This window comes from Amblyomma mixtum, chromosome 3 (assembly GCF_055824585.1).
Source record: "Amblyomma mixtum isolate Tamu chromosome 3, ASM5582458v1, whole genome shotgun sequence".
NCBI lineage: Eukaryota > Metazoa > Arthropoda > Arachnida > Ixodida > Ixodidae > Amblyomma > Amblyomma mixtum.
Genome location: NC_143014.1, coordinates 29590199 through 29613208, shown reverse-complemented (window position 1 = coordinate 29613208; position 23010 = coordinate 29590199). Strand labels below are relative to the sequence as shown.

The 23010-nt window shown below is 45.0% G+C and overlaps 2 protein-coding genes and 1 long non-coding RNA gene across 3 annotated transcripts in view; 2 read left to right on the top strand and 1 right to left on the bottom strand.

Moving 5' to 3' along the window:
- The first annotated feature begins 1740 nt into the window (after positions 1 to 1740).
- Positions 1741 to 8849, top strand: eca (transmembrane p24 trafficking protein eclair). Its single transcript, XM_089578499.1, has 4 exons — positions 1741 to 1973; positions 2399 to 2619; positions 4080 to 4226; positions 6707 to 8849. The coding sequence occupies exons 1-4, from the start codon at positions 1835 to 1837 to the stop codon at positions 6854 to 6856; spliced, it is 657 nt and encodes a 218-aa protein (XP_089434625.1). The 5' UTR covers positions 1741 to 1834; the 3' UTR covers positions 6857 to 8849.
- On the bottom strand, positions 8237 to 17177 carry LOC149349525 (uncharacterized). Its single transcript, XR_016290106.1, has 2 exons — positions 17045 to 17177; positions 8237 to 9619 (listed from the first exon to the last, which is right to left on the bottom strand). It is a non-coding gene; the product is annotated as an uncharacterized LOC149349525 (long non-coding RNA).
- The window catches only part of LOC149349523 (rhotekin-2-like), a 202277-nt gene continuing 195333 nt past the window's right edge, over positions 16067 to 23010 (top strand). The window contains exon 1 of the mRNA XM_089578494.1: positions 16067 to 16227. Within this exon, the coding sequence (XP_089434620.1) occupies positions 16090 to 16227 (138 nt within the window). The 5' untranslated portion in view covers positions 16067 to 16089. The remainder of the gene's footprint in view (positions 16228 to 23010) is intronic.

Here is a 23010-nt window from a genome sequence, read left to right as displayed (position 1 = left end):
GAGTTTACGTTGTTGTTTTTTTTTGCCTCTCTTGACGACAGTTGCGGGGATGAGTCTGTCTTGTTGACCCGTCCATGTCTTTCTGCGCGCTTTACGTCAAACACAGTTTTCAAACTAGCCCAGACCCATACCTTAATGAGAGATCTATTGCCTAGCTCAACTACTACAGAGTGAGGCAACAAGCCAGTGTCTTTTGGAAACTGGAGCCGATGGTCCCGCGGAAGCGAGGAAAGCGGCCCGCTTTGCTACAACTTCCCTTTTTTTAGTTTAGCTTGGCAGGGATAATGGGATTCAAACGAAGTGGTTATCAGAGGCTGACTTTGTGAGGCTCTTTGTGAATCAGTCGCTTTTGATGATTTTTTTCTTGAAGTTTGAAAAGAAAAAAAAAAATGTGTCAGTTCAATTTGTCCAGGGATAAGGCTACTTAGCAACTACGAATCAGCAAAACGTCGTCTCATTGTAATGTAAACACCGTTCAGAGGGAAACTCAACCGTCTGCATTATTCTTTTGCGGAACAAGCAGTTGAGAAAGTATGACCAGTAGGTTTCAGACGTGTCACAGCTGTACTCCTGAGAGCAGTGTGGTGACGGAGCGTTTGGAAGAGGAATTTGCCATTACTGCGTGGAATTCTCCACATATGGTGCAGTAATAAGACAAAGGGATCCCAAAGAATGCTGAAAAGGCTGGTGTTAACTACGCAGAAATAGTTATATTTGGCAGGTCATCATCAGCGCTGCTGGCATACCCGAAAAAATTAGGGCCCTGTGAACACTCCTTACATTCGATCAACAAATGTAATTCTACTGAAGTCGGCGACCATGACACTCTAAATTACAACTGCGAATGAACACCAAATAACCGCCGTCCATTTTTAGTGCAGCCAGTGACTGGGGAACACAGCAGTTCATCATTACTTGTCGTTTACCGTGTGGTTTGAGCGACTGCACCATGCATAATACACGCTCATAAGTGCCAGAATATTGTTGCTATATACGAGCGAAACAACTATGTACTGCATATTTCCAGTTCAGTCGCTTTATTTCAGTCGCCACGGAACCGCATACAAACCACGCCACACGCATAGCGTACTGCACGCGACCGGCGCGTGGGACTCAACATGTCGCTGCGAGTGGGAACGGCGGAAACGGCCTCGCCCTGAAGGCGGAGGCGCGCGGCACCTGCGGTCGATGTGCGGACCACTACGGAGCTTAGCTGAACTACGGACTACGAAGTCCACGAACGAGAGACGAGGCATACGCTCCCGCACACACCCTGAAACCGCCTTGCTCACAGCCTAGAGAATATTTACCCCTTTACCTGCTTTCCGGTGCGGTGCCCCACCCCACGCTCAGCGTTACCTACGTTCCTTACCGCGGCGCGCCTTTTCCTTTACCATCTCCGATAGCCACCATATCTCCGACGATCTCCGAGCGTCCGAGCTGACCCCCTCCTTCTACTCTAAACCCCACATCCCCACTGTCCCCACTTATCTCCTGAGCACCTCCTGAAATAAAGTTGCTTACTGTTTTACTTCTCTGGCCACAGAACCTTATGTCTTAACTCGAGCATTTTTTTGTTCCAACTGGTGTAGATCATAATACGCTAAACAATGCAATGTAACCTCTTGTTTATTAGGTTGAAGCACTTGTTTTTCAACTAACGGTTCCACGAGAGAATCGCCGTCAGCGCTGCTATCCGCGACGTCTTTAGCGGATTCCGTGCGGCTAGCGTCGCATGGCCACCCTGTGTGTCAAACGTGGCGACCGGTTTGTTGGTTATCTAACGTGGACCACGGTCCGTCGCATTTCGTAGGGCGGTCGTATCACCTCCACAATGTTTGCCGCCAAGCATTATCCTATCGTTTGTTTAATTTTGTCGTTTTTACATTATTCAGCGGGCCTTTACTTTCATATAGCCGAAACAGAGCGAAAATGCTTCATTGAAGAAGTGCCGGAGGAAACGCTTGTTGTTGGTGAGCTCACGCACTCTGTCTTGACTGTCAGTGTTGCGCATTTATTGTCCGTGGAAACGCTTATTTGTTCGTTGTGTAGCGTTTTATTTTTTTGCAATGGTTTACTTATCTCGTTGCTGTAAACTTCGTGGCTGAATGGCGCCAGGAATTGCGTTGATCTGTTCAACAACGCAGTGCATATGTGCCCCTTGATGCGCAATATGCCCTGGCCTCTGAAGCTTACCGGTTGGGATGGGTAGCACTTAACGTATCAGCCCGCTGCATGCTGCAGTTTGCACGTTCAGCTTGTTTTTTCACAGTATACAAATCACGGTTGTAATGATTTCTTCGTTTCCGCGGGCTGTTGCCTTGGATGCACTGACTTTCAGAGGCATGTCGCCGGCGTTGTTAATGTGCTCGCGTTGTTACTCTTCCCCACTTTCTAGGAAACTATAAGTGCCAGCTGTTTGATCCGAAGACCGGTGGATTTATGCAGTCCAGTCCTGGGATTGGCATGCACGTGGAGATTCGTGACCCAGAGGATAAGACAATTTTATCGAAGGTGTATAGCTCAGAGGGTCGCTTCAGTTTCACCTCGCATTCGCCAGGTGAACACGTCATTTGTCTGTACTCCAACTCTTCCAGCTGGTTCAGTGGAAGCCAACTGGTAAGGGATGCTCTGCTTCTATGACTGTTACAAAAATTGTCCCCTGATGGCTTTTTAACCAGGCGCACATGAAAGCGAGCGCCTGGCCACCTAAACGATGACGTGTAGCTGACGCTTTCATCCTCGAGTAGTACTGTTAGTGTAACAAAATCGAGAGGGAACACGCACACATTAAAGAGTTATGCTAGCGCTCATTGTTGTAAGCAACTTGCTCGTACGAGGCAATGTATCCTACAGCCGGCCAAAGAAGACATATGCCCTTGTGCTATACTGAACTACCTTTGTTTGTGCCCCAAATAACAAAGTTGTTACTGTTGTTTGCAGTTCAAAATGCTTTTATGGGGCTCATGCAGTTTGAAATGAAAGTTAAAATGAAATTCATTGTCAAAACACCTGCTTTGACATTGCCAAGACTTGAACTGATAATTCAGAGTGGCTATGACACATTCTTTAGATCTTGTTGTAAACTGTACAGTGTAGTGTTGAAACCTTTATGCTGGCAATAATATTGTGTGCAGAAGCTACATATGTCTTGTTAGTGTTGAGATTGAGACCATATTCCTCCAGATGCATGTATGGCATCTATTGAAGTATGGTTAGTGTTGAAGGTGAATGAATCAATTGCTCTCTTAACCACTTCATCAAACTGGGTTTGCTTCAAATGTTGAAGCACTGCTTATAGTGTGTTATGTGACTGATATTTTGAGCTCAAGTGAACTGAGTGCAGTGGACTTCACACAGATGTAATATAAGCAGGCTGAAGGCAGGTCATGCATGGCCCATGTGTACTGTTGGTAATCTGTGGAATTTCAGCTTGACCCTGATGTGCGAAAGGTTTTAAATTTCCCTTTAAATTGTTTAAGTGGAATGTATATGAATACATGTTAAGTGTTCTGACACTGGGGAATATGGATAGAGGCACAGGAGTGGTTCATAGGTGCCATTGTACTTTTAGGTGGGCAGTGGCATGCTTTTAGCAGGGCCCACTGTGTGAACTGTAATATCTTCTGCATGTAAACAGTTCAAGTGGAACAAAAAATTTACTTTGTTCATGGTTGCGACAGGCTGGTGGCAGCACGTGCTTTTCTGTGCAGAAGGGCAGTTTGGCATTAGCAGGGCATGGTATGTGAACTACAGGACCTCGTGGTATATAAATTGCGGGTGTGTAGTATAAACGTGTGCGTTATGCAGTTCTGGCACTAGCTGGTGGTAGGTATATATACTTTTTGTGGAAGGGTAGTTTGGCACCCCTAAGGCATCATTCTCAGAGGTTCCATGTTTTTATCACGAGTGGAATGCTCAAAAAGATCATATTTGTTGGGTTGAACTGACTATCCTTGGTTTGCGTCTGCATGTTGGCATGTTCGCTTTAGTTGGCAGCAGTGGAGTACTGTAGCTGATGGTGCGCAGCTTTTGTGCTGGTGCTTTCTGCCATCTCTGATCACGTTCTGCTTGTGCAGAGGGTTCATCTTGACATTCAAGTTGGTGAGCATGCTGTCGACTATGGCAGCGTGGCACGGAAGGAGAAGCTCACAGAGTTGCAGCTGCGTGTGCGGCAACTGTTGGACCAGGTCGACCAGATCACCAAAGAACAGAACTACCAGAGGGTAAGATGAACAATTGGGCAGTTAATGCTCTCTGTGGTTGGAGAAGTGGGTAAAATGAAAGAAAAATGTATTTTGACAGACTGGTTTCATTACCCGCAACACTAAAATCTGGCTGCGGGGGAAAATTTTATGTAGAATTGAGGTGCTGTTGTATAATAATCTTTTTGTTGGTTCCGATATGTGTCATGCAGTAGGCTACAAATGAGAGCCTTGCCGCTTTTATCAAGAATGAACATCAGTAATTGAAGCGTGGCATGATCCAAGGCTCGAATCCAGTACATTGGGCGGATGACTAGACCACAAGAGAAGGCGGCATGGGTTGACTTAAGTGTTGATCTAGTCACTCCCTCTGCTACAGGTTTAATGGGGCTGATGCTGTAACTGGGAGCATGTGTGTGTGTCATACACAGCCTGTGCTCTTGGTTCAAACGTTCTGTTGTGCTGCTTCCCGCTGTTTGCCACTTCACTGCTCCAGCGCGGGCAGAGCAAAGAATTTCACATGGCACGTGTGCCACGAAGTGGCGCGATTTGGTGGACATCATTTTGCGCTCTCTGCAGGCTTGTGGTTTTCGAATGGTGCAAAAAATGGCATAAATTTGTTGAGCCACAGTACTGGGATTAATTGCGTTTTCGAAATTCTAAAGGTTGATTTGGCTATTACTAGTGGCTGGCTGTAAATCGCTTATTGCTATCACGTGCCTATTGGTAATAGTTGAATTCAGTTAAGCACTTTACTAGTTAACATGATTGGCCTGTTTTCTGACGTCCGCCAACACTGGTATTACTATCTCTTTCTCATTTCATCTTTATTTTCTTTCCATTCAAAAAGGAGCCGTGAGGGACTAAAAGCTGTGAAAAAAAGTTTGGCGGGGTCGCGGCCCCTTGCATGACGGCAGTACAGCATGTCGGAGACAGTGGGAAAAGGTTATTAGTGGCGGGCTTGCCTGAAAACACCTGCTATATTTTTTTGCAACTGTTATCCTCCTAAGAATTTCTGCGAACTTTTGTTTTGTGTGCAAAGCTTGGAGGCACATGCACCGTTGATCCTGCTCACCTGAAGCATGTGATTATGACTGTGGTTATGGGTTGCGACTGAGCCCATTGTCCGCTTGGAAAACAACCCTGCCAGATGAGCTAACCAAATTAGTACTCACATTGCATCAGCTATACACTGTATTCTCTCTATCTAATGTGATTGGCTGGCTGCAAAATGTGAAAACAAAGATTTTATAGTACCCGTGGAATCAAGAACAGCACAAAATGCAAGGTCATAGATTATACAGTGATACTATTTTCATGTAGGCTGCACTGATGAAAATGGGGGAAAAAAAGCTATACACCAGAAAATTGGGTACCTTTTTTGTTCCAATAACTCTCAACTTTGTAGCGTTTTAGATTGTAGCTATGAGGGATTGTCATTAGTTCTTTCAGAAAACGAAATGACAGCTCTTGTTCATGGTGTAAAACAGTGATAGAACCTGCAGTCAAACCCAGAAATGCTTTCTTAAAATCTCTCTTCGATCTGAGTTACCTTCTGCTAAATAACGCATTCAGTAAATGAAACATGATTGGGTGTGTTCTGTGTCATGTCAAGACAATCAAGCTTTTAGACTGGAGCTTTATGAAACAACTTATGAGGTGTTTTGCTTTGTGGCTGCATCCATTGGGTGCTAATAAGTAATTAGTTCCTTATTTCAAATGTTATGCACCTTGAGGAATGGCCCTAAGTCGTTAGAAGAACTTTGTGGAACAGAACAAAATCTAAAATACGGCGTTATCTACTAAAGATAATGACTGTTAAGCTGGCTACATTGTGGAAGAAAGGATCTGTGTGAAGGGACTTAGTGAAGAGTAAGGAGTGTAGGTTTTGGTAACTGAAAGCCCTTTGTCAAGATTTGGGCCACCACCCATTCAACAGCACTGTCTGTTCACTTGTTCACTCACTCTTTCGGGAACTGAAGTGTGTGTTTCACCTATTCATGACCCAATTATCTTGTAACGTCACTTTACCTGGACCTCCTGTGGTCCAGGAGGTGGTCCAAACTCCTGTGGTGTTTGAACTTCCTTTCCTTACGAGGGGGATTTTTTGCCCATGCTGTGCTTGTTCTCATCAGCTGTTTATGGTTTCATTAATCAGATCTGTGTGTTTAAGATACTGCAGATTATGCATTAACTGGGATCAGGTTTTCATTTAAGTTGTAACAAGCAGTGTGGGATTGCTGATCCATGCCTTGGTAGTGGAGTATAACTCAGCTGGTGCTTTGTTTCTTTTGTTTTGTTACTTATTTATATTTCTTACTGCCCGTTCTACAGGATTTGGTGTGTGTGCGCGTGTATATATGTCTGTGCTTAACATTTACTTTTCACCATTGAACTGCATTGGTGTGTTTTGTGGTCTGTGTCAACATACCACATTCTTTGACAAAAATTTAGCCCCCTCAATGCACTCAAATGATGGAATTCTGTTTTGTCATTTTCAGTTTCGGGAAGAACGTTTCCGGCAGACAAGTGAAAGCACAAACTCTAGAGTCCTGTGGTGGTCAGCTGGCCAGACGATCATTCTGCTGCTCATGGGATTCTGGCAGATGAGACACCTGAAGAGCTTCTTCGAAGCCAAGAAGCTTGTGTAAAACCGCATGCTGTGGGCCTTTTGGACTGATGTCTCTTCATGTGTGGAAGCCTTTCCTTGAAAATTGGGTGTTTCACAGCTCACAATGAGGTGTCTTATCATTGGCAGCCCCGTGCATTCTTTCTTTTTTTTTTTTTGCAATGAAAAGGAAAGGTCTGGAAAGCAGTTAAACAGTTTGGTGACATCATTTGCAATAAATATCATTGTTTTGAACCGGGCAAACTTGTCCGCTGAAGGCTTGCATATTTGCAATTTTCTTTTGCTGTCGGTTCAGGCAAATTGAACGTGTGTCAGCATAGTGTGAATAAAAATCAGTACCTCTTGCCCCCTTTTGTTTAGTTTTCCTATTTAAAATAATTTAAGTCCTCTAGGAAGTCTTTCATGTTGGTGAGAAAGCAGACAGAAAACATAATAAAGGATTTTTAGCGCAACGACACAACACAAGAAAGACGTCATTGCGCTAAAAGTCCTTTATTATGTCTGAAAACCAACTAGCTCAGCAGTTAACCCTCTTAAAATAGACAGAAAACCATTGTATTAATGAGCGAAAAGGTTTTCTGCATATCATGCAGTTTTCAGTTCAGCAGTGCCACTTGTTTCTGTCCATCTGTAAGGTACTGCAGCTACTAGAGCTTTAATTTTGCAAAATGCTGGTGCATCATTTCACTTCCCTACAAAACTGAAACATCTGTATTCTAAATAGCAATGCACCCATTTAATTTGCAGAAAAATAGAATATCTCTCGCATGATACAGGTTTTCTTCTCTTTCATTGTCAGGTTATTGCACAATATGCCTATTTGTTTTTTCTAACAAAAGTATTTAGTGTGACACTTTTGCAGCAGATTCAAATTCAAGTGGTCACTAACTGCACTATGGGGTCTTTCTTTTTCTCCTTCCCTTCTTCTGTCCTTTCGGAGTTTGTCCCTGGTAGTGAGCTCTGGAAATATTGCTTGGTTAAGTACAGCCAAGGGCATACATGATTTGCAGAAGTGTGCATTGAAGGTTCAAGTTGGGCTGTGTAAATTCTCTGCTGTCATGGAGTTCTCCTGCTGTTTTCTATTTTCGCAAAAACTTTTTTTTTTTTTGTGTGGCAAGAAAGTACGTCTACAGAAATCCAAAATTGCGGTCTTCAGGGTGCTTTGTGGATATGGTTTCCCTTTGCTCACGTTGCCGACGAGCATGTGAGCAAATTTGAACATAGCAAGCCATGGATTGGTTGAGGTTGTAGTTAAGCGGAAGGACTTTATAAAGACCCAACTTAGGAATACAGGTTCTCTGACATAGTCATCATCACTTTATGCTGTTATTCAGCTGATGTTATTGATCTGAATTTTTTTTTTTCGAGTGCTTTGTGCCAGTGCTTTTCAAGTGTGATGCAATGGGAATGAACATTTTTTGGTTGTGCAGTGCATTTGATGGAGCTGTGGAAAAGATTTCCATAGGCTGGGCAGAAGTTTTCACTGCCATCCTGTCGTTTATTTGGGTGTATAGTGCGATTGACAAATTCAGTTTGTAATTAAATAGCCTTCGCAAATATGGTTGCTTTCCTCGTGAATTTTTTTTTTTTTTTCCTTTTGGGAATGGAAGGATATGTGTATATGCCCCACTGGGATAGTTGTGCCTTTCTGTGACGATTCATACCTGTGAATAAGATACATTTGTTTGCAACTACTTGAGTGAACTTGTATTGGCGTTGTGAAGAACTGCCGAGAAGGTCATAGATCATTGAGTGTTGGCCGGCCTCTAAATTATTACTTCTCATGCCCTGCCTTGCTCAGTAAGCCAAAAAACTGAGTAGTGGAATTGCAGCATTCTAGGACAATAATGCATTCAAGGCCTTTGACACCTTCATTGCAACCACTCAAAGGTAGTGTTAGCCTAAGTTTTGCAAGGACCTAATCTTTGTGGTTTTCATGAAGCATTTGTGATTTGCAAAAAATTAGTCCCGTGGACATTTCATGCTGTTGCACAAATAAAAATTTGATATTCGCATTGTGCGCTTCATTTGGCGTCTGCCTAAATATGTGACGAAATGTTCAGAGGTTCCCATATTATGACAGTGCTAACTGCCATTAAAATGTCTAGTATATGGGTTTCTGATGCCATCATACAGTTCCCACCCCCACCAAAACACATGCTTATAATCTTATCCTTACGAGAGTCTTTGCGCACGTTTGTAATTGAGCCATGCTGCATGCATGTGGTTCATTGCAAAGGCTCGCAAGTGTACATCGACACGGGCTGCATTCTGTCCCTTCATGCTGTTTTGCATGCGTGCAGCTTGCTAATAAATGAAACTTTTCATTATGGTTGTCTTAAAAATGCTTTTGGCATTCATATAGTTGGGCACCAGCAGTGTGGCTGGGTGGGACAAATAAAATCTCTAGTGTCAAGCTTTTGCAGAAGCTGCAGCCATCTTGTAGTTAGTTATTAATGATTTTAAGCTTGCGATGAAATTCCAAAATACAATTGAACATTGATGGGGTCGCCAAAAATATTCGTATTGCCCAAAACGAACAAAACCTGTACTCTCAATGCAGGAAATACATTCACGCAGGTCTTTGTTCAGTTGGCGTGAATAATGGCTTGCACCATCAGCAGTGTGGGGGCCACATGCCAAAACTTTCTGCATGCAGTGCATACCGCACTACTGGTGATTGCGACGCTGGCAATGTACATGCAGAGCTTGGTGCTCGAGGCATACGGTAATGGCTTGCCTGTTTGTGTCATCCATAGTGGTGAAGGTGTAGTGTTTGGAACATCTGAAATTGAGCACACAATGCACCTGGGGCCGAGAATGTTACTAATTTACATCAACTGTGATCGTATCGTTGAGATTCTGTTGTAGTAATTTAGAATAGTTAAAGCGCTGGGATGCAAGAATAAAATGCACAAATTTGAAATTTGTCGGTTATAGGATATTTCGTGGCATGGCCGTATGGAGTACTTTCTTTGACATGCAGCATCAACATCGTAGTGTGTTGTAACTGCAAACTGCCATGTTCACCTGGTGTTTAAAGAGAATGCAGAACATGAGGACCCTGTCTTTGGTTGGGGAGTGGAGTGCGGTCACGGTGGCCCCAGGAGATGCTTTAAGATGGCCAAGGTGTGGTCAGTTTTAAGAAGGTGGAAACATGAAAGGAGGGGATGAGCGGAGGAGATCAATAATTATTGTTTATTATATTAAGTAAAAAAACATACTCGGCATGCTGAAGCCAAACAAGGGCTTAATGGGCAATGCCCAGCAGTTCGAAACCATAGTGACTGAAAGCGCAGTTAAAAGCAATGTGCAACATGATCAAAGGAGATAATACAAGCTTTTTTTTTTTACTTTAAGCTATTCAGCAAGAATATTTCTGCAGGCAAGGTACTCAAAAGCAAAGGAACGTAATAATGAAAACGCTCTTTATACTCTGTGTGCACACGAGGCACCACATCACTCAAGTGGTCGGAGCTGCCAAACAGGCATGCACTCAGTGCAGAAGTATTTCGTCCAGATATATTTTGGAACTCAGTCATTCTGAACTGAGAAAAAATAGGCATTTGCAAATACTTTTAATACAATCGTACAGCAAGAGTAGTCTATCTAGGGATGCCAGGAAACTGGCAGAGCACATTCAAAGACATGCTGGGAATTGTCAGCTACTGACAAGTGGCACCACCCGAATGAACATGGAATGTTTTTTATATTGGTGCACCAGCAAAAGGTGGCAGGGTGGCTGTAGCGCTCTGCTGCTGAGTAGGCCAAAGATCTGAATCTTTGCTGTGGCGGCCACATTATTGCTCGTATTTAAGATTCACTGTACGGTAAAGAACCCCAAGTGGTAGAAATTAATCCAGAAACTACTACTACGGCAATCTTTGTGACCAAGGTGAAGCTTTGGCATGTAAAAATTCATTACATAACTGACAGGCAAAAGGTGCTTCAAGCATCTAATGGAGGAGAATAACAATGTGGTGCAGGGCACATGAAATGGTTTAATTAGGGGATGAACTGGACTATTACTTCATCTAATGGGTCCTTTTCTTCCCTATCCCCCAACCATAACCATGTCCACAGGCCTCCTACATTCTGACCACAGGATATGTGTGCATAGGGAAAAAGTTGGATCGAGCAGGCAACTAATTACTTTCCATAAACAGCTGCACAGGCGATTCTGTTTACCAGTAACAGGCTTGGAAAGTTGCACTGATAACAAGGGGTACGTGCATGCATGCATACACGCACACGAGGCAACAACATAATAATGCTACTTTCTCAATCTTCCCAACCAAGCTAGGTGCAAATACCAATGACATTCACCGTTCCTAGCAGACTCCACTTCTCCAGTCCTGTCTTATGTTATCACCACCGCTTTGCTAGCACATCTGAAAGGCTACTGCTTGTCCAGCATGTCACAAAATGTACCGCCGCCCGCAAACTTTAATACGAACGCTCAAGTGCATAACCTGGGCGGACATCACTGCCACTCAGTGCTGGCCAATGTTTTTAGTGCTGGCCACTGGATGCGACATCATGCTAAGGTGGCTGCAGGGCATGCACTATCACCACCCGTCCCAAACACACTATGCAGCATGGTCTCGGACCCAGCGGTCAGTGCACCACAGTGCTAATGTCACTCCAAGACGTGCTCAAGCATTTGTGTCAAATTTGTGGGCAGCCATGCAATTATAAGCACAGCTGTCTGGAGCATTTGAGCAGTGCCGTGCAGAAAGGAGGTGAGATTTTAAAGCAGGTACTGAGATTTGCAGATATGTAATACTGGCACTCAAGCACTGCTTAACAGACATACAAACCATGCAGGCCCAAGCACCTTGCCCCTAACAAAGCAGCTTTGTTGAGACTTCAATTCTTAGCTTTGCAGCACATTACTCGAGGGCTCTAGACATGCACTTTCATGTCTTTACAGTGAACAGACTGGCAGCTGCAGCTAAAGAGACCTGGACTGGCCTTCTAATCAAAGATAATGGGTTTTTACTTTTCAAGTACTGACACACCTTCATTCACATTCCGACAACAGTTATGACAATGATCACAAAAGTGTCAACCTGGTGCTTATGTGAGGGGCGCAAATGGCTGAGCAACATCAGAGACAGGTGTGCCAGCAGCAGCTTTGGAGTCTGTGTGCGCTAGCCGATGACAGATAACGGAGTGTGGGGCTCCACTTGGACAGTCCCTTCTCCACCCTCTGTGCTGGGGCATGGTAAGCACATGGGTGCGCTTGGCTGCAGAGCACACTCGTGTACCAAACACATGCAAGATATTTTTTTGGCACTCTCAAATATGTTGCAGTGCGTTTGAGCTCCCTACCACTGCCCAAGAAACTAACATGCAAAAAATTTCAGTTTCTGAATGCGGATCGCAAGCTTGTATGTAACCTCGCAGGCTGATGTCCGCACTGCTCTGCTACGAAGGAACTAGTGAAGGAAGCAAATGGAAAGAAAACATAGGCATTATAAGTTTAAGCGGTACACACCTCTCCTCGGCATCCACATTTACCCCTCCCCCCTGCCACTTTTTTAAGGTAAAGGCCTAGATTTGCTCTGGATGCCATGCAGCAAAGCATATGTGTGATAACATAACTTTAACTGATGTCTTGCTCAAAGCCTAAAGTACGTCTGCCAGTATCGGTGTACGTGCATGTCGTAAGGGTATCCAGTGTGAAGGTTTTCATGATTATGCATATATGGCTAACTGAAATTCATTAACATTTATGGAATTTTCTCAAACTGCAGAGTTGGAAGCAGTCATTTTATAGGAGTAGCAAATGTTGCGAATGTTGCAGTAGTTCATGCAGTGATAGATAGTGTTTCCTTTTATATCTGCATTCTGCAAATGAATAAAAGCTGTGGTGTATTGCTGAAAGACAAAATAGTATTCTGTGCACCATATGTCTAGTCTGCAATGCATAACGAAAACTGAACATCTACTTTACAGTATTTTAAAGCAGCCAAACCACATGTATGTATGTGTATTGGCTGCACATTGGTTGTGGAAGCAACAAATGTAGCTTGTCTGGTACATGAGGTCCTCTTTTCCTATTTAGGTTATGGACTATATCCTACGGCAATAAAGATGCACTCACTATTCGCATCACTGCTGAGCAAAGCCCCTGTTACACAAGACACAGACGAGAACCTTTTGATTTGCAGCGGCCACCACCGGCTTGTTACTGCACACAGACAAGGTACAGACCCACACGCCAGTGCAGAACTTGAATGAAAAAAGAGTTACGATTATGGACTAAAGTGTTTCATTGAGTGATTTTGCTCTCGGCTAGTATCAAGGAAAAATTCAGCGCAGGTATACCAGTTGTCCATTACATTCCATTTTTGAACTTTTGAAGCAGTAGTATTTACCGAGACAAACAGTGACAGAGTGAAGAGTGTAAAGATTCTCTGGCATTACACAATGCATCTGCCATAAAAGCGTTGACCTCCCGCATGCAAAGACAAATGTGAAGGCCGCCAAAGCATTTCAACACTTTCCTTCAACTTTCTGAGAAGAAGCAATGCATCACGGATATGCCACTGATAATGAATATGGATTCTTACACATAAAAGCTTCACAGCAGTTCTCCAGCAGTTTGGAATAGCTTTAACTTCTAGCTTGTGGAATTTCACTTTACGCCTATACATTTGTATAGGTGTATTTGTATGCACCACCCAACCACCTACACCCATCAGAGATGCCGACGCAGCAGCAGAATGAAAAAGCAATGGCAAAATCAAAATCGAAAACAAAACTGCAAGGCGATCAATGTGAAAACGAAATGTACAATCAATACTGCTAATGCAAATTTGTCAGGTCACATCGTATGACCAACTGTGCATTTTTTCATTAGGTGGTGAAATTAAAAGATGTCACATTCAAATGCAAGTTTGAAACACACCTTTGTCAGGAACACATCACTTTTCTATATAGCCCCCACCAGCGCTAATGCATTTTCGAGAGCGCCTACTTGTGGACGTGAAAAGACAAGTAGGTGCTCTTGGATGCCAGAGCTTCATGTAGTGGCATCTCCTTAAAATAATCATGCTGATATCCGGACAGAGTGCTTACAAATAACAGATCTCTTACAAATCTCTTGCTGTAGTTGAAATCAAAGCATTTCTACTCACAGTCAGTGCCTCCACTCATGAGATGCATGGCATCATGAAGAGAAAAATTTCACTATTTTCAGGTAAATACAAGTCTACAGTGCACAACAGGACAGTGCACAACAGGACAGTGCACAACAGGACAAAACACAGATGACAGGAAGAAGCACAGTTCTTCAGCGAAAAGGGCATGAAAGCATTGAGAGCGCAAACTGAAACATTTACGTTTTTAAAGTTTGGTTTGGTTTGGTTTATTGGGGTTTAACGTCCCAAAGCGACTCAGGCTTTGAGGGAAGCCGTAGGGAAGGGTTTCGGAAATTTCGACCGCCTGGGGTTCTTTAACGTGCACTGACATCGCACAGTACACGGGCCTCTAGAATTTCGCCTCCATCGAAATTCAACTGCTGTGGCTGGGATCGAACCCGGGTCTTTCGGGTCAGCAGCCGAGCGCTATAACCACTGAGCCACCACGGCGGCTCGTTATTAAAGTGCTTTTCACGTGAGAATAAAAGGAAAAAAAGTTACAAGCTTTTCAAAAACAGATATATCAGCCTGTTGCTATAGCTCAAAATGCATGCGCTGCCTATGCAGAGAGAGCTATCCTTTGAATAATGTGAATGCGAAAGCAAAGTCTGTGCAAATAATTTGCACAAACTATTTTGCACAGTGTTGTATGAAGCTACGAAGCTACTTGCATGAAATGAGTAGACCATCAATGGTCCACTCCAGCTGTACTATAAACGCACAGTGTTCCTGTTGGTATTATAAACATGAACTTTGTTATTTCATGTGGACACCAATAGGGACTAATCTGAGTCTGGATCAAATTCAGGAGAAGAAACAGTACCATCGAGTGAATCCTGAAGATAAAATTCACAGTCTCAATCACTGCACTGTCCCTACTTTTGGTCAGGTTTGGGCTTCAGGGCAAAAAGGGAGGTTACTTCAGTTTCCTGCATACATACAGTACAACTACAACAGCTAACATGAGGCTTCTAGCTTAGAACATAGCAAAAGGCATGAATGCTTGGGTGAGCCAGTAGCGTCCTTGATTGATGACAGTGCCCAAAATGATGAGAGCGCTCGAGTAATGCTCTAAGGTACAAACTTGCGCTCGGGCGTACAAATGACTCGGGCATAAAGGATTTGGTTTGGTTTATGGGGTTTAACATCCCAAAAAAACTCGGGCTATAGGGACGCCATAGTGGAGGTGAAGGGCTCGTAAAATTTCGACCACCTGGGGTTCTTTAACGTGCACAGACATCGCAGTACACAGGTCATCTATCATTTCACCTCCACCGAAATGCGACCGGGATCGATTTCACTTTACTCGCGCCGCTGCACATCGCTCGAGCGCTTAATACAAGCCTGCACACGGATATACTTCTCAAAATGAGCCCTAAATCGCTAGACATTCTTTTTTTAAATTTCTGTTGCTGTGCACAGAGCCACTCTTTTTTTTTTTTTTTCGTGTTGTCGCCGTTTCGTGCAACCTTAACACCTCAAGAATGATTCAGTGACCATAACAATGGTCAGTCGCAACAGCGTTCGTTCCCTCAATGCCAAGGCAGCACATCAGATCCGGTAGCGCATTCATCATAATACTGCGCCATTACAATCAAATGCCGCACTTCCAACGTAAGCACAGAACTATCGAGGCGTCCGTAAAGCACGCGCTCGACGCCACTGCAACATGTAATCAAATAGACACAACGAATGACAAACAGATCACTTTGCCGCCACTATGGAACGGTGAATTCAACCCTTCCTTGACTTCCTCCACCAATTTTCTAAACTGACGCCCCAACCAATGACCCAACTTTCAACGTTACCGGCAACCAGCAACTATGACGATATGTGCACGAACCTGCCACTCAACGACTGACTCAACGGCTCTTTTTGTGAAAGAAACCATTACAGACTAAATAAGAAATTATGAAATACATTTTTAATTTATTATAAACTAATACTACTAATACTACTTGCGCTCATAGTCTGTTCAGTAACGATTTGTAACGAAGCTATGAATGTGGTCGCAGCAGGCCGTTAGTGCGCTGCAGTCGCCAGACTACAGTCGGTTAGTCGGTTCTTGGCTCTATCCTGGCTGTTTCGGCTTTTCAAAACTTCCAAGATGGCGCCAACTTTGAAAGCGAGCCGACGTGGTGACAAGCGTTCAGCAGACTTCGAAAACAACTTCGATTATCTCAGGTTTCTGAGCGAGCCTCGGAAGGAAAGGTTGCGAAGAAAACACACTTTCTCTGGACGAAAGGTAAAGTGCTTAAGTATTTTCTAAGCCACGGTTCGCGCGTCCGCCCAGACCGTTAGAATATATGTTGTGCTGCATTTGCGCTCGTGCATGAAGTCAGGCGCTCATAATTTTTATAGCTCTAATGGAGTATAGAGCGGAATGATGCTGATGTCTTCTTAAGTCATTCTCCCACTGCGCTATGATAAAAAAAAAAAGAGAGATTGAGACCTCGGTAGCGACATCATGTCATTAACCTTGTTGAAACAGTGGGTTGGTTCTATGTAATTAATACATGGTACTCAAAAGGCGTTCGGTCTGCTGCGAGTTACCGTAAGTTTCGGACCCAATGTCCACGGCGGTCAGTATCATCAGAATACATGTATATTGCTAGCGCCTGGTACACGACTCCTTAGAGGCCAGCTGTGCAAGCTGCTCGCACAAAAAATAAAAATACTGCTTTGCCTACAGGGCGGCATACCCAGCGCGTGCTACGACTGCACCTAGCAGATCAAGGATACCTGCAATGCGCTGCAGAAATCAGGCATTGATGATCATCCTCTTGATTTGTTTTCTTTATAGTTCTCTTTCTCGGGAAGTCAATTTGCCGGTCGGCACGCATACAATCAGTAATCCGCGCTATGGCAGCGGAAGCACAGGTCCAGCTAGTGTGATGAAAACGTCGTGATGAGAATCGCTCTGGACCTGTCAAGTGATACTAAACTGTTTTAATGCAACGCTATATGTCGTCCGCGCAGCGTAAAATTGCTGCCATGAAACATGCATAAGCCGCGTACTGCAGTTCGGAAAATATGGTATGCAACAGAAGATTGGCAGATACCTTCTTGCCTCGAGAACTTAGTGCAAACTATGACGGTGGCTGCATTGATGACGACTGCGGTATTCCGGGGCGTTAGGCCGCGCTGCGAAATTCAAGTGGGGTCGATACCTGTGACGCGGTCCCGAGGCAACACGGCGACACGGCCACACTCGAGTGTCGCGGTAACATGCTGTCTCCTCCAAAGCGCGAAGGATGGCGCCACGTGAGTTGCTAGGGCGCGGCGTAGCAACCTGTAGGGTCCCCTGCGCCTAGCCTGGCCTAACTGACGTGTTGGTGTTTGGCGATCGGAAATGGCGCGCTGCCGCTTCTGCCGAGTGTAAGCGCAACTGCATGGACCTAGAAGCCATAGAACCATGGTCATAGGGAGACACTTTTCTCGTGTCTGGGGCGGTGGGAGTGACCACGAGCGAGTATGATGACGGAGCTGTTAAGGGGCGATAGTAGTATCTGCGATAAAAAGCTAGCCCGACTATATGGCGCCGCGATTCAAAACTAGTGCGAGTGACCACGAGCGAGTATGATGACGGAGCTGTGTAGGGGCGATAGCAGTATCTGCGATAAAGAGCTAGCCTGACTATACGGCGCCGCGATTCAGGGCTAGTGCGACTATCCTGGTATTTCAGTTAGGTGACGCGTTTTTGACAAGAATAATCGTTTGAGGTGAAACTGCTGCTGCGCGGTTTTGGGCACATTGGAGTGTTCTGTTCAGAGCAGTTTGGTCTAGTGCATGGAACTTTGCGGGTAACGTAACTATGCATCGTACGTTGTGAATACATCTAAAAATCGTCATAAAATTTGTAACCCAACCCCTTATGTAACAGTACTCTTAGTGGGGTCATTAAGAATATAAAATTACGTGTGCGCGGTCACCAAATGGCTGCAGTATAATTTAGCCCGCGTCGTACACGGTGGACGCTTCTTTCACTGAGTGTGTGTGTTAAGCTCGACGGACACAAGGTAACGGGGTAGCAGTCACGCTTATGCGACTAATTAACAGTGATTTGTTAATTATCTGTTAATTGATTATGCGGGTTATGCTGCCTAAGTGCGGCAGGTCTTGAGATACTGGTCAATAAATTCCGTGCCTTTTCTCAACCTGCACCTAGAACTTTTATTTATACACGTTATTAAAACTTATAGTAAACTTATCGTTAATGCCCAACTAGGAAGCAGAGCCTCTACTTTTTGATCGGACATCGTATGCACAGTTTTCATCGGCGAGGGTACAGTGTAGCGAGGGAGATGTCATAACGTCTACTCTCTGGGCTGTTGCAAACCGGTCCCGCCGCCGCCGCTTCCACCGCGCTAGCGCGGGGCGCACACACCTGTAGCGAGCGATATGGCGAGTTCTGCAACGTCTGTGCATTGCACACTGCAACTGCGTACTGCCCTTTGTTTCTCTAAGTCAATACCATGCTTTACTAGCTTTAAGATGAATAGGGAAAGAAATAGAAACACACTTTGCCACAAAAGACAAGCTGACGCCATGCACGCTCCTTTTCATATCGCATGTATACGTCAGAAATCCAAACTGTGCGCAGGTTAATCAACGTTGGTGGTTCAGAATTAAGCCAGTACGGCGTCCATCATATGGCCCACGTGTCGCTTTGAGACGCTAAACCTCGCAATTTGCAGTTTATCTGTTACGTTGTAAACTTGGTGTGATCGCGCACAAAGTCGCCCTTGAACCGGAATAACGCTAGTAAAAGTGCCAAAAGCAGGAAAACTTCGCGTGTAGGTGTAGGCGGCCGCTCTTTTGTTTACGAACACGACGCAGTGCAAGCGATAACATGAGGTTCGAGAAAAGGTATAGGCGCGGAGGCGATATTTTGTGCGCAGGCAGACTTTTGCGGGAGTCCCTTTTTGGCGAAGTTTCGTTTGGCATCGTGGCTACAAGAGGTGAAAACGCGGTCAGCGGGACCTTTCGGAACCCGCTCGAGTCCCTCGGCCACACGAAGGGTGTTGGTGTTTCTCAGTGCACCGTGAGTGCGGTTTCTGTAAATAGAAGCGCTCCCATCCGTTTAGTCGGGGGTCGCCTGGATATGAAGTTTTCAGCAACGACTGCGTTTGTTCTTTTCTTTCGCTAAGACATAGCTGAGCCTTCCTCTTGTCAGCAGATTGGCAATGAAAAATGTAGTCGAGGAGGGTTCGGGATTAATTTCAACCGCACGAAAATCGCGAGCATTTTTACATTTGGTCTTAAATCGCTTCCGCGGCCGGGTCGAACCCGCCACCTCATGCTCAATAAAAATGCATACGCTTCACGTATTCGCCGCGAATACGCTTTCGTATCGGCTGCGCGACTGCAACTGCATGGCTACGACTGCAGCATCTAACATGGGTCACCTGCGTGTGCTGCGTAATCACAGCTGATTCATAATTGATCTTTTTTATAATATTTCAGCAGGGTTGTGGGTGCACACATCTTTTTTTTTTTTTTAATGAACTCGCATGAGTCGACTATACTGTGCCGGTTAGGACAGTTCAAGAGCACGAGAGTGGACTGTCACCAAGTGTTTATTCCAGGATCTTTTGCCGCGCGGGAAGTGCACCATATGTATATACAAACGTTAAATGAACGAGAAAATAAAAGAAAACTAAACGCTTCTTCCCGTGGCTTTGTTCTTCACAGCGCCGGGGTTGTTAGGTTTGTGGACCGTTCTTTTTTGTTCGAGGTGATCATACTTTTTAAATCTCACTGGCCTTCTCTGCTGCGTACTGCAAAGCAACGCTAGTGGCGTCGCGCTCGTACGCTCTCGTGCACGCAGTGGATTTTCTTCTTATTTTGCCTTTTTTTTGTCTCCCATTTACTTTTTCCTTCCTTTTTGTCAAACACGCAGCTCAAGTTCTCGGTGCAGTGTGAGGCAGCGGGGGGATAAGATACGCTATCGCGTTCGTCCGCGTAAACGACTAATAAAAAAAAAAGTGGGAAAAATGCTCACGTTGGTTTCGACTGAGTTAAGCTTTTTTTTTTTTTTTGTTTTCTCCCGTTCTCTCATGCTGTCTCTCTAAGAAACAATGCGGTTGAGAGCGACAGCGAACATGTCCCTCGTTCTTATGGGCGCAGCTCTTCTGTGTGCGTTTTCCATAAAACTGCTTGGCGTGCGGCAGCAAGGCCGAGCCGGTAGCAGAGAGAGAGAGAGAGAGAGAGAAATAAATTTTTACTTAGTGCACGCGAGAAGCATTCTTGCTGGGTGGGCAGCCTCCTCAGTCCAAGAAGCCATGGACCCGAGCCATCCTCCGAGTCCGGTCGACCAGACTACGCTGGTCATCCAGGCTGGGGACTGAAAGCCGTACCTCACACTGCTCTTCAGTTAGGTCTTTACTGCCGATGGTTTCACACGGTCCCTTGCGTCCCCACACCATATGTGGCAGGGTGTTTGGCGCTTTGCAAAATGTGCATTCATAGCTGTAGGCGCTGGGCGAGACCCTGTGTTGTATAAGGTGCCGTGGACATGGCTGTTGGTTTGGATTTCTTTGAAGGTGTTTGCTTCTTCTTTTGTTAGTCTCGGGTGGGAATACTGTCCTTTCAAAACATATATGTCACTACTACCGCCTCGGTCGCCTTCTTACCCCCCCCCCCCCCCCCCCTGCCCACCGTAAAACCTCTCGGTATCGCGAGGTTCTGTGGCGTCAGCTTCAGACTCGAACTTTTCCCACTCTTACCTTCTATCCCTTCTGTCCCAACTATCCCTATAGTTGTATATCCCTCCTCAGCTTGTAATTTCTGCCCGGCCAGAGCCAACCTCGACCACATCATGTGGTGCTGTGTTCACCACCCCCCACCAAAATCCCTGAATACTAATCCAAAGGAGCAGTGGGAGGCTGCCCTACGCAGCCCAGCGCCTGATCTCCAGGACAAGATCATAGACTGGGCTCAGAGGGTAGCGGAGGCCTGCCCAGCCTAGGACCTTTCTCCCTTCCCCGCTGCCACCTTCCCTTTTGGGATAAATAAAGTTATCAATCAATCAATCGATAGAAACCTGTCGATATCAGCCCAAGGAAAGCAGTCTGTGAAAACAAACAAACAAAAAAAAACACTGGAAGGTTCGACGAAATCGAACTGCTCGTAACTTTATTCCGGTTACGTGGCCTTTCCGCTGTGCCTCTTTGGCTGTCGAGTACTTGCGCCCACCTTCCTGTTTCGGGCGTTTACTCGCTTTTGTCTATTTCGCATTTATTTGTATACTTTGTCCGTTTTGTGTCGAGCATAGCGGAGTGGGGAAAAGCACTGCTTCCGTTCCTCCCCAACGTTCCCGAGGTTCCACAGACGGAGCGAAACCGCGAAGGCGGCTCACGGTCGCAGGCGGGTGTCGGTGAGCGCGACACCTTCTCTCGGCCTGGAGATTTCGCTCATTTCTTCCTTTTAAAAACCGTTGAAACTGATACAAATAGCAGAGCGGAAGCTACCGCAAGTGGGCCAGAATTACATTGTCCGTTTTCTTGAATGCTCGTCTCAAGGACACTTTTTTTTTTTCTCCCCTCCCCGTGCCTGCGTAGCTGGAGGAAACGTGGGTAAGAAAACTCGGGGAGGTGCTCGGCGTGCTATTCTGGGGCGCTCGCGGTTCTCGAAGGATTCGAAAATCGTGCACGGGCCAGGAAACCGCGTGTGTAATCTCTCGACGCGTTTTCTCGTCCCACTTCGGCGGGACGGCGGTGCCCTTGCATGCAGGTCCAAACTAATCCGGCTGAAAATCTCCCGCTGACTTTAAGACGGCTAAAAAAATAAAAGGCCATGCATCCTCTGGCTTTTCGATATGAAACTGCGGCGCATCTCCGCGCATGCGTACAGCAGCGGACCGAGCTTCTGTCAAGACGCGTGTTGCGTATGCGCGGTGTTTACCTGGAACATGGAAACAGCGATAAACAGGGGGCGAAAATCTCCAACCTTAAAGCATTATCTGAAGTGGCATCGTGTTACGTTATTTTCTTTATCTTTATTTGCATTATCTGTCCGTTTGCCCTTGTTGCGTTATGTATTGCTTTTCGTGCTCTTTGAAATCGCTCATGTTTGTATAGCGAAAAGTGCTTCTTATTCAATCCTGTATTTTTGTGGTTGCACTTATTAACGCAGTAACGTTAAGGGTCCGCGTCGCAGAAAATCCGGTATCGTCGTCGACGTCGGCGTCGTTGGCCGGGAGCGAAAAATCCCGATGGTAGCAAATAAGTAATGAAATTCAGAAAGAGGTTAAAGAATGTCCGGATTGACGCCAAATTCCCTAGGGAGGTTCCTGCAACCAAAGGAAAGTAATTAATCTGAAAATAAAATTTGGTGAGTTTGGTTTCTATGGGACCCGAACCCAGAAACCTCGGATTGCGAGACGGGCACGCTACCCACAGAAGGCTTTTCTTTTTTCTGTTTCGCGCAGCGGAAAGTGGAGGGCTCGTATGGCACATTTATTTCTTCGACAAATAGTGTCCAGTTTCATAATCTTACGAGATCAGAGTGATTCTTTTACTCGTACGGTTCTCCAAGTTCGACTGTGTCAGGACTTACCTGATTTTGGTGTCGTTAGAAGCGTCCATCGTAGAAGGCTGAGCGGGTTTTAAAAATAGGCTTTTTGAGTTAGATGAACGCTTTTTATTTATTTTATTTATTTTTGTTTATTTATTGATACTGCAGGCCAATAAACTGGCCCTAGCAGGAGGGGCAATACAGTAAAAAGTGTGACAATGCAAAACAACAATAAACACTAACGAAAAATAATGCTGGGTGTAGCAGTGTTACTGAATGAATACATTCTGGCACCAGCACAATAACTAACAAAACATGAAGAGTGGCACATGTGAAATAACAAACAGGCGGGCAATTTTTACTCAAAACAACAGAACTGTTTCTGGGGAAAAAAAAAGGCATCACAGAGTGAAGGAGTTAGGAAAACATAGCAGATTGTGAACACTGGTTTTGTTTCAGTTAGTTTATGGAAGAAAGATGTTTTTCCAGCTCTTCTGCAAAGTTTTGTGAC